This window comes from Aythya marila, assembly GCF_965140915.1.
Source record: "Aythya marila genome assembly, chromosome: Z".
Classification (NCBI taxonomy): domain Eukaryota; kingdom Metazoa; phylum Chordata; class Aves; order Anseriformes; family Anatidae; genus Aythya; species Aythya marila.
This window is the reverse complement of record NC_139080.1, coordinates 1,932,672-1,943,795: the sequence shown is the minus strand read 5'-3', so window position 1 is coordinate 1,943,795 and position 11,124 is coordinate 1,932,672. Positions and strand designations below refer to the sequence as shown.

At 51.8% G+C, this 11,124-nt stretch overlaps 1 protein-coding gene across 1 annotated transcript; it reads right to left on the bottom strand.

Moving 5' to 3' along the window:
• Nucleotides 1-60: 60 nt before the first annotated feature.
• On the bottom strand, nucleotides 61-10,086 carry LOC309890085 (RNA-binding E3 ubiquitin-protein ligase MEX3C-like). The gene is made up of 2 exons (XM_082783558.1): nucleotides 9,228-10,086; nucleotides 61-4,860 (listed from the first exon to the last, which is right to left on the bottom strand). Exons 1-2 carry the CDS (start codon nucleotides 9,973-9,975, stop codon nucleotides 3,644-3,646), a joined length of 1,965 nt encoding a protein of 654 aa, XP_082639684.1. The 5' UTR covers nucleotides 9,976-10,086; the 3' UTR covers nucleotides 61-3,643.
• Between the last annotated feature and the right edge of the window lie 1,038 nt (nucleotides 10,087-11,124).

The window sequence follows — 11,124 nt, the reverse complement described above, 5'->3', positions numbered from 1 at the left end:
GCTTTTTATTTCCACGGACACGTGAGTTTTAAAACACTAAACCAAACGGATGCTCTCAGTGCTGGCACTCAGCTCAAATCTCATGAAATTCCCTTGCTGCAAAGGCGCCACGGAAATTGCGGAACGAGAAGCTGATGGCAGGAACGCGTTTTTCATAACTACTGCTGCTTTTACCCGCCTGCCACTCGGCAGGGCTTTTAAACACCGCAAAAGCCAAGTCGCCCGCCTCTTTTTTACTCGCATCCGCCACTCGATCACGTGCGAAGTGCCACCGATCGCTTAGGATCCACTTTTTGTACCCGTTCACCATTTCCACTCAGGGCAAGATGGCAAACCTGTTTTTATACCTCTCGGTTCTTTTAAGCCCTTCTGCCATCAACGACCGTATCAATTGGCAATGACTTTGTATAGAGAATTTATAGTAGAAAACAAACAGACAAACAAAAAAAAAAATGCAAATGTATTGACTGTATGACAGATACAATATGTATGCTTTCTCTCTAGTTACTAGTATAAATAAAACTATGAAAACCCTGAGTTTTTATAAATCCACTTGGCTTTTTTTACGTAATTCTGCACCTTGGAACCGCTGATCTTGAAGGATGGATTTATTTTCCTTCGCCGGCCCAGCAGCAGCAGCAGGAATTGGTGGTGGTTGCCGTCTGCCGGGAAGCCAGTCCAATTTTTCTTCCTTCCCCTGCTTCTCCCTACAGGAGGATTTCTCTTTCTCGCACGGTTTCGGGGCTGTGAGGCGCAGCCTTGAGGTGTTGCTGCCCCCACGTGCTGAAATTCTTGGGAAAGGAGCAGCACAGAGGACAGATGACACCAGAGCGATGCCCAGAACTGGATGAATTTTCTCGATATGAACACTTCTTCACGCTAATTCCTACAGAAATCCCATTTTCTCCTCTTGTGTGGCTTCTTGAAGTTTGGAAAAATCAGCGTTCGCTTTCCTCGAAGCCTTACGTTGAAACCCTTTTTCGTTTTCCCTTCTCTCCTAACGATCTCGTTTGTCAGAGCAGCTGCAGCTTTTTTTTTTTTTCTTTTTTTAGGGCTTCACACACGAGCACCTTGTCCTGGGGCTTTCTGGTAGCGCTGCCGAGGTGGAACCGAGCTGGATTGAGAGCCACCAAACACCCACAACCCCAAAACTCACCGTAAAAGGGTTTTTTTTTGGGGCAGGAAAGCCTGGTTCCACATTTCTCCTTTCAGCCATTGCCTTTTGATAAGCGGTCAACCGAATTCCCAGTAGTCCCTTTGTAGCTTTCCTGTACCTTTTTGGTTTTTTTTTCCATTAGCCCTAGTTTGTGGATAATATCCTGTAGTAAACTCGGCGGAAATTCTGTACCAGAGTATGTTTTTGATTAAAAAAGGTAAAGATTCACACCTTTTGGCTTCTGTATTTTTTATTTTTATTTTTAATTTGATTCCCAGAGCGAGTGAGAGCAGCCCCGGGGCGGGCGTTTTGTGGGGAAACAGTGGGGTCGCTGCGCTTTCAGCCCATCCTAGAAGCCCAGAATCATTGGGGTTGCTTCCAGTAGCCCTACTAATGGCATTTTTGTTCCCCCAAATCAACCGAGAGGTTTCTTAAAGGACATCACTGCCCCTAGAGGTTGCTCTGGATGAGGCCGAGGGCTCCTGAACACTAAAAAGGGAAAAGGAGAGGCAGAGGGGCTGGTTTTGGGTTCACCGAGGCAGGAGGTGAGGCCGACAATCACAAAACCTCCCCTTCCTCGCCCCCAAATCCCAAAGCCAGGACCCCGAAGACATCACCAGGCGCCAGGTAATGGAAACAAGTCTTTATTAAGTAACTTTTAATATCAGAAAAATAAAACTCTTATAATTCTCTTTACAGCAAATATATAATATCAGTGCTTTGGCCGTCATAAGTTAAAGGCCCTTTTATCATAAAATATATGTTTTGTTTTTGTTTTTTTTTTAAACTTTACTGAAATTGAATTCATAATCCCTACGACCTCCCTACATATACATAACAAAAAGTGTAGTAAAATTAGCAAATCCTAAACTAGCTCGAGAGTTTTTTTGTTGTTTTTTTTTTGTGTTTTTAACCATTCTTAGTTCGTGGTTTATAGAAAGGGTACACGCACCTAACGTCTCGTCGGTTCCTTGGCTTATTAGTTGCCGTGTAGGATGCGCTAAAATACAAAAAGACCACGCTGGGGGAAAGGCCGGTTCGTTACCTACACGCCTGCAGCTAGAGCTTCGGCTTCAATACTGACGTGGAGCTAGATCCCTACAAGCGAAGGAGCTTGAAAAAGTTCTGCGTCACGGTCGTCGTGCCCTCAAGGCACCTCTCAGACTGAAAAAAAAAAAATAAATCCCAAAAATAAAAACCGGGAGCTGTAAACTTCGATACGAAATGTAACTCTTCAAGTGGAAATAAAAAATAAAGTTTCTGTATATTTACGAGTTCGATACGCGTAGAATTTCTTTCTTTTTTTTTTTTTTTTTTTTTTTTACCTGTTATACTGAGAAAAAAGCTTCGTCTCGGGAAAATAATGCTTCAAAAAAAAAAAAAAAATAGAAAAATCCACCGGAACTCCCCTTTGTGTCCTTTTTTTTTTTTTTTTTTGTGTTTTTTTTTTTCGTTTTTGTAGTTTAATAGATGCCAGCACAGATTGGGGAACGTACTGAGGATGAAAAAAAAAAACAAAAAACCAAAAAACGAGGAACATCCACAGGTTGAAATGTACGAAGCGCGCTCCGGAGGCGTTTCGCCCGATGATTGGAAAGACGGGTTCGAAATGAAGTCAACTGATTGCGGGGCCACTGTCACGAGTAACACGAGGGCACATACGCACCCCCTCTTTTTTTTGTTTCCTTTCCATTTAAAAATAAAAGATATATTTACGTATGTGCAAGACAAATGCGGATCCAACGTAAAAAGGCTTCCCATTTGGAGCTACGCACCCTAAAACGCGATTTAAGAACAGCTTGATCGGACTAACGAACGGAATGTCAGCATCTTCCTCGAAGCGTGTGCATCCCAAAGCCCTTCCTGAAATCCATCTAAAAAAAAAAAAAAAAATCCAATAAAAAAAAAAATCCATTTAAAAAAAAAAAAAAGCATTCGCGATGCTGGAGAGAATTAGGCGTAAGTCGTTGCATCAGGCGCAAAAAAAGAAAAAAAAAAAGATTTCCCCAAACCTGTTTTTTGTTTTTTTTTTTTTGTTTTCAAAACTGGCAGTGTAAAGAAGGCAGCATTGGAAGTGTCGTTTCGATGTACTGGTAATGCCACGAAGCCTCCGCGCAGCGGGCTTCTGTGCTCGGGCTCTGAGGTTCGGCGCCGCCAGCGCACAGAAGTCCCAACGCTCGAGCGCGGGCCGTCGGCAAGCCTGGGAAATCGGCGTTGCGGTCGTGTCGGCGCTCCAAACTTCCCGTTTCACACCAGGTGCGTCTCTGCTAAGCGTGCCGAGAGCCCCGAGGTTTTAGTGTTACCGTAGCAGCCTTTTAGGAACGGGTATTTAGGAACAAACTTTAGCCTAATCCCAAGAAAGCCCAACAGTCAGAATGACTTCGGAAGTTTACTAGAGGGTACCGTTACACCCATGCCTTTAGATGTCCATAGATAATAATAATTAATAATAATAATAATAATAATAATATCAGCATCTATATATACTTAAGAGTGGATTTGGATTGCCTGAGTAACAGCTGTCTGGCAAACGGGACACGAGGGCGTTTCCTTCTCGCAGATCTTGTTGGCACACTCCATGCAGAAGAGGTTGTGGCCGCAGGGGACCAGGGCGGCCACCACTTCGCTCTCGAAGCAGATGACGCAGTCGTGCTTGCGCCTCGACTCCGGGGGCGAGCTGGAGGTGGAGCCCCCGTTGGAAGAGGAGTAGCTGTTGGTACCGTTGGAAAAAGCCGGGATGGAGACGGGCAGAGCGGCGCCGGGGGGATCGTCGCTCCTCGCTCGCCTCGCCAAGGGGTGCTCCAGGCTTTCCGCCAAGGTGGGCGACAGGCGAGGGGTGGAGGGCTGGCTCCCGCGGCGCTGAGGCTTGGCGGTGCCCGCGGGCTCGTTGGCGAAGCCGCCCAGGGGGTTGACGGGTTCGAAAGGGCTCCAAATGGTTTGGGCTGGTGGCGGGAAGGAGTCGTAGGCGGGCGAGTCGGCCCCGAGCTCTTCGGCGCCCACGGAAGGCAGCGTTTCTCCGAACCAAAAGTTGCCCGCGCTGAAGGGACTGGTGGGGCTGAAGTCAGCCAATCTATTGCTTCCGAAATAGGAATCGGTGGAGCCGCTTCCCAAGGAGCTGGAGCTGTCGTTCCTGTAATTGGAGATCATCCTGGCGCGGCCGGGGGGGACGGGGTTGGAAGCAAGCCAGGCGGAGCCCAAGGCGCCTCCCTCGAAGCTGACGTCGGTCCCGTTGTAGTGGAAATCGTTCTCCTCGTTCAGCTCGATGTAGTTGCCCGTCCGCATGGCGATGTGCATCTCGATCTCCTCGCGGGCCCGGTCCACGTTCTCCGGCATCCCCGTCACTTCGAAGACGGGTTCCTTGTCCCGGCTGGGGGTGACGATGTAGGTGTGGGTCTGCTGCTGAATCCTTTTGATGGTGGCTCCTTTCGGTCCCACCACCAGCCCCACCACGCGATAAGGCACCCTGACCTGCACCGTGGTCTGCCCGGGCAGGTTGGGGGTACAGGGCAAACCTCCCAAGGCGGGGCCGTTCTTGTTCCGCGACGCTCGGATCATGGAGAAGTGCTCGGCGGCCGAGAGGATTTCCCTTTTGGCCATGGCGACGTCCTCTTTCCGGCCGGTGACGACGAAGACGGGCTCCTCGCCGCGAACGGGGGTCTTGATGTACGTGTTCGTCTTGGCCCTCAGCGCTTTGATTTTGCAACCTGTCGGGAGGAAGGAGAAACACGCCAAGTTCAGCGAGGCGGCCGAGTTGACAAAGCCACAAGAAAGCCAACCTATTTTCGGAGGCTCAAAAAAACCAGCGGGTGAGACCAGAAGCGGGACCTGGACACGCGGGATGAACATTTTACACCCTTTTTCCCCGCCTCCTGACCCCCCCTCCTTAACTCACGGCCGCAATCCGAGGCCTTCGGCTACATCGCAGCTCCCCAAACCCCGTGCCCGCCCGCGGAAGGTTTCATTATGACTCGTGCTGGGTATAGCCACCGATGTTACTCCCGTCATCATTTCATCACACTTACCCGTTCCAGAATCAAAAACGACCATTTTTTTGGGCCCCTGCTTTGTGTTTTCGCGGGTACAAGTCGACACACGCCACTTTCAAGACTTCCCAGATACACCACATCAGTCAAATAAATTCTAGTTATCAGGTTGGGGCCATTTATCAACCCCAAAACTGCACGGGCAGAGGCAAATTCCCCTTCCCGAGCCAGATGGCAGCTCGGTAAACAAGCTCCGTGCAGCAGGAGAACCAGAGGGCAGTGACTTGGGTTAAGGTATAAAAGACGAGATTTTTGTCGTGCCTTTGTTCGAACAAGCAGCAGAGAGCCAGAGGATGAGGAATTTGCATTACGGGCTTCAAGATTTCTCTTGCTCTCTGGCAGGCTCACGTGTTTCGGTTCCTCAGGTCCCAGGCTGTAAAAAGCAAAGTGCAGCAACTTCCCAGAAAGAAAAAAAAAAAGCCTTCAGAGTGGCTTTCAACAAATAGCTTACACTTTCAGGCTTCAGAACGAGCCATTTCACACAGCATTTAATAACAGGCTTGCTTTAAAAAAAAGACACAACCCCAAAAATCTTCCCTCCGACTGCTTCGTTAGCTTTCAATCCTGCCACGGGACACCTAGGTGCTGTACTCAGGATGAGCTTTCGGGTTGTTTTAGCACCGTTTCCACTCCCCAAGAGCGGCAGCTGGTTGTATTGGGCCGTTGGGCTACGTTACTGATAAGCTACCTGCTTATCAGTGTTTTTTTTTCCCTGTTTGTTTCAATTTACAGGATTATTTTAAGCACAGGAATGATTTTCTCGCTCATGAGCCCACGTTCAAAAGCAGAGAGCAAAAGGGGAGTCCGGGATCATTAAATATCCATCACCAGGTTATTTTCGTTGCGAGCAGATTTGTCATTATCGATTTAATCAGCCGAAACGGGATGATATCATCCCTCCTCCTCTTACTCAGCCGGGCTTTTGGAGACCGCCCTGCCTGCTTCAGGATCCGCAGCCATCCTTTGGGCTAACCCCGGCTTTCTGCAGGCAAACGAGGTCACCTCACCAAGAGATGCAACTTGCTTTTGCTCCCGGTTCTCCAGGGTGCTTTTTTCCCCCCAACTTCCTGACTTTTTAAAGCAAGGCAACTTGTCGTCCGGCGGATTTTCAGCCGCGAAGAGGAAAGGAAAATCGCTTTTCTGAGCAGCACCAGGTGCAGGCGCTTCGCTGAAGGCTGGATTCAACAGCAAGCTCGAACCCACACAGGACGCCTGTGCAATGCCACGCTTGGAATCTACTTTTCCTGGCTCCCAGTCGCATGCCTAAACAAGAATAAAAGGATACAAGGATCCCTCTCCCTTTGCTGCTCACCTCTGGGGGCTCTGAAGTGGAAGAAAGCCCAGGAGTTACGTTACGCTACCCCAACCAGGTCTGATACGCTCATTTTTGGGGGTACAAAGCGAGCAAGTACAGGTTGAGAACACTTGAGATTAAAAAAAAAACGATAAAAAAACACAAATCCAGGTACTACAGTATTTTGTTTCCCTTTTTAAAGCAGGAACGCCTCCTGTTTGTCACAAGAAAACCTTCCACGAGCCCTTTTCCAGCCCTTTTTACAGCTTCCAGCAGCTGTACATTGAATTACTGCCCCCATAAAACAGCATCCTCCGGCGTAGCTCGGGGTGCACACGAAAACCTTAAAGCCCAGCTTACATTTCAGGCGCTGGGCACCTTCTCCAGCCTGCGAGCAGCTCCCCAGTGCAGATTTGGTGAGCAGAGCCCCCCACGTGGGCATCTGCCATCCCATTACCTACAGCAGGGGCTGTGGGAGCACCACTTGGCCGCCTGGAGGGCTGGATTTGCTTCTGAAACTCACCCTGCTTGGGTACAGAGCTCTCAAGAACCAGGGGGGCTCCTCTGGGCTGATAAACACCACCTGGAAGTTTGCCTCCTCTGCCTAAAAATTAAATTTTGGTTAAAATAGCAGCCAAAACTGCCAATTCATCGTTATTCTGCCACTTAAGGGGGGCAGTGCTTCGAATAAATTCGCTCTCAGACGCGGCAGGAAAGCCCAGATCAAACTCAGCACTCCTGATTTTTCAGGGGCTGAGGACATTTCGAGTTCTTTTTGTACCCCACGAAGACGGCCACGGAAAGGACAAGAAACCTCCTTAAGCAAAGCTTTCATGCAAATGTATTCGGTGAAATTTTCTTACACCAAGCTCTCCTCCTTCTACCCCTTCCTCTTTCGCAGCCCGAATTCTTCTGCGGTACAATCCCTCTCCGCCGAGGCTAAATATTGGATCACGAGCCCGACAGCATGACATCAGATGAGAAAGGAAAGCAGAAGCAGCACACGAACTCTTCAGGAACAACGATCCTCTTTTTATGCAAACTCCATTATCTTGTTTTGAAGGGACTCCGAGTGCTGAGGAACACACTACAGAGAACGATCCCGATCCGGTGGAGAACAAACACCACATCCTAAAAAGGTCCTCGGTGCCCCATTTTCCCCCGTTTCATCGCAAAGGACTGCAGCAATCCCTGGTTTTCAGTTCCCTTTTCCAGCTCTCCTCCTGCCCCCCGTCCCCAATGACACACAAGCAAGGCCCTAAATCATTCGAGCATTATTTTGTGGAAAAGATGTCTTGTGCTTCTGCATTTAAGGGAGCAGAAAGCCACCCGGCTGCCAGGCTAGCCTGCACATGTCGACGTACCGGAGGGACGTGCCACTTACTGTTTTAACAACGGGTAAATATTTTCCACCTCGGTCTCAGGAATGGGTATCTGACCCCATCCACGCCAGTTCCTACAGCACAGGCTTTGGGTTTTTGAAACGCCCAGCAGAAAACCCACCTTTGATGAAAAATGTTTAAAGCCCAATAAATTTAGGATGAGGAAACAAGTGCCTGAATCTCTCCGGTGCCACACTGATTTACTGATTTGCCTGTTTCTGCTAAAGCCACGCTGATGTAAGAGCCCAGACGGCCCAACATCTCATTATCTGCTCAGCAAGCCAGAAACACAACCCCCAAACCCAGCCAGAAAAACCCACAAAGGGAAAAGGAAGAGAGAAACTACCCCGACTGCCCTGCCACACCTACACTCGCCACTGCTCTGCGCTTCGCTTTGGGTATGAAAAGAGCTTTTAAAGCTCTTTTTTTTTTAAGGTTTGCTGCTGGAGAGCTGGTGTAACACATCCGTGGGGTCTCGGGGGAATAGGAGGTGCGAGGCCAACGAGGGACACCGCAGGGATGACCTCTTACGTAAAGGCCCAACGGGGGCCCGCGAAATTTAGCAATCAACAGGAAACCAGCAGCAGACGTTTTTAGTCAGCGAGGGGTTGTCGGTGGCTCGTTTCCCCATCGCCGGGTCACCTCCTCGGAGTCCTGCTCGGCATTTAGGGTGGAAACTTGAGGCAAGTTTTCAACCGTGCCCCAAACTTGGAGGCGACGCGGGCAGAGCGAGGGGGATGCCGCCACAGGCTGAGCCCCTGCGCCCGTAGGGTTTTGTGAAATACGGCGCCAAGCTCCTGAAGGGAAAGGCTTATTGAGGACGTTAAGGTGAAGAATAAAGCCCCAGCACCTGGTTGGGCTGTGTGTGGGGTTTTAGAGCTGGGAAATGCTTCAGAACTACCAGAAAATACTTCGTAACTACCAGGAGGCTGAGCTCAGCTTGCTCCTGCCCCTTGATTTCGCACAGCACAGAGCCTGCATCGCTCCCTGGCCTCAGCGAGACGTGGAGCCGTGAGAAAGGCACCCAGTAACCCCTTTCCCTCCTGTTCTTACACCAAAAAGGGATCATTACATACTATAAAAGCCCACCAAGCAGCCCCCGAGCCCTAACACCCCGGCGAGCTTTCTCCACACACAAACCCACCCGAAACCCCATATGGGGCCTTGCAACCCCAACCCATGCCAGCAGGGCTCTTCTACACCCCTTAATCCTTGGGGGTTTAATCCTTTTTCCCTCAGCCACCGTGCGCCTCAGCGCTGAGGCGAACACCCCCCCCCCCCCTCCCTTTCCCCTCCCTCCCGGCCATTTTGCGCGTCCCCCGTCCCTCCCCTCCCGGGCTGTCCCCGCTCACCCTGGCGCCCCACGATCTCGGCCACATGCTCGGAGCTGGGCACGGGGACACACTCGGTGGTGTTGACGCTTTTTCGGCGGAGCAGCGCCGCCTGCTCGCCGCTGGTGGCGGCTGCTCCCCCTCCTCCTCCTCCACCACCTCCTCCATCGTTGCTGTAGGCGGGGGGCAGCCCCGCCGCCATCATGCCCCGCGGCTCGCCCGCCCCGTACAGCGCCGCCGCCGCCGCCGCCTCCCGGGCATCGAAAGCCGGCGACAGCAGCACCGAGCCCAGCCCCGGCAGCAGAGAAGGAGGAGGAGGAGGAAGAGGAGGCAGCGAGGGCGAGGAGGAGGGCGGCAGCAGCGCAGCCGGCTCCTCCTCCTCCTCTTCTTCTTCCTCCTCTTCTTCCTCCCCCTCCAGCTCCTCCTCCTCCTCGTCCAGCTCCAGGTCTCCCTCCTCGGCTTCCTCCTCCTCCTCCTCTTCTTCCTCCACCTCCTCCTCCTCCTCCTCCTCCTCCTCGGGGGGCTCCGGGGGTGCGGTGCCGTCCCCTTTCCTCCTCCTCCTCTTCCCCGGGGGCTGCCCGCGGTGGCGGAGCCCGAGCCCGGCGAGGCGATGGCGCAGGAGGGCGGCGGGCGGCTGCAGGAGCAGCAGCGGCGGCAGCAGGAGGCGAGGCGGCGGCTGCCCCTTGGAGGAGAAAGAGGAGGAGGAGGAGGAGGAGGAAGAAGAAGGGAGAGGAGGGGGAGAAGCCGCAGCCCCGCCACCGCTCGGCATGGCCGGAGAGAAAGGCAAAAGAAAGGAGAAGAAGGAGGCGGCGAGCCCCCGGCCGAGCCTAGCGGCGCGGGGCCGCCATGCCGAGGAGGGCACGGAGCGGCCCTCGCTGCCTCAGCGCTGCTTTTGTCCCATGGCGGCGCTGGAGGAGGAGGAGGAGGAGGAGGAGGAAGAGGAGGAAGAGGAGGAGGAGGCGGTGCCGCCCCGCCCCGGCCCCGGCTCCCCCAGGCAGCTCTGGGCAGGGCTGGGGGTGGCTCCGGGGTCCCCCTCAGCTCCCTCCCCGGTCCCCTCAGCAGGTCGCCCCTCCTCGTAGAGGAGCACGGGGAACGGCCTCGAGGCGTGTCAAATGAGGTTGAAGTTGGAAACGAGGAGGTTTTTTAATTATTAGTGTTATTTTTTGGTGGGGTCTGGTGCGTAGATGTAGGAGAGATCGCAGCATCACCTCAGTTAGAAGAAACCTCCAAGATCAAGACTCCAACCTCTGACCTAATGGTAACCAGTCCTCCGCTAAACCATGTCACTAAGTTCACAGAATCACAGAATTTCTAGGTTGGAAGAGACCTCAAGATCACCCAGTCCAACCTCTGACCTAACGCTAACCAGTCCTCCACTAAACCGTATCTCTAAACTCTACATCTAAACGTCTTTTAAAGACCTCCAGGGATGATGGTGACTCCACCGCTTCCCTGGGCAGCCCATCCCAACACCTCACAACCCTCTTGGTAAAGAAATTCTTCCTAATATCCAACCTAAAACACCCCTGGCGCAACTTTAGCCCATTTCCCCTAATTTTTCATGGAAGAATAGCCCATGGAGGTGTCTCAGAAGGCAACACTTATCCCAAACTCAGGTTACCACAGCAATTTTCAGCCCCTGGTCCTCAGGGACTTCCAGAGGAGCTGTGGAGGAAAACTAGGAAAAAAAAACACCCCACACCTCTTCTTAGTAGGTTTAAATTCACCTTCACTTCCAAAATATGAGCCTTTGACGGATGCCATCCTTAGGTTTTGTTCTTTTGTCTCTATTGAGCTATTTTTTGGGCTTATCTCAGCCCTCATCCGTAGCCAAACACGGTGTTGTTAGCTCCTGCGGGGGAATTCATGCGATGCAATGCAGGGTGGAGCAGGAGGACACCCTACCAGGTGAATGAAA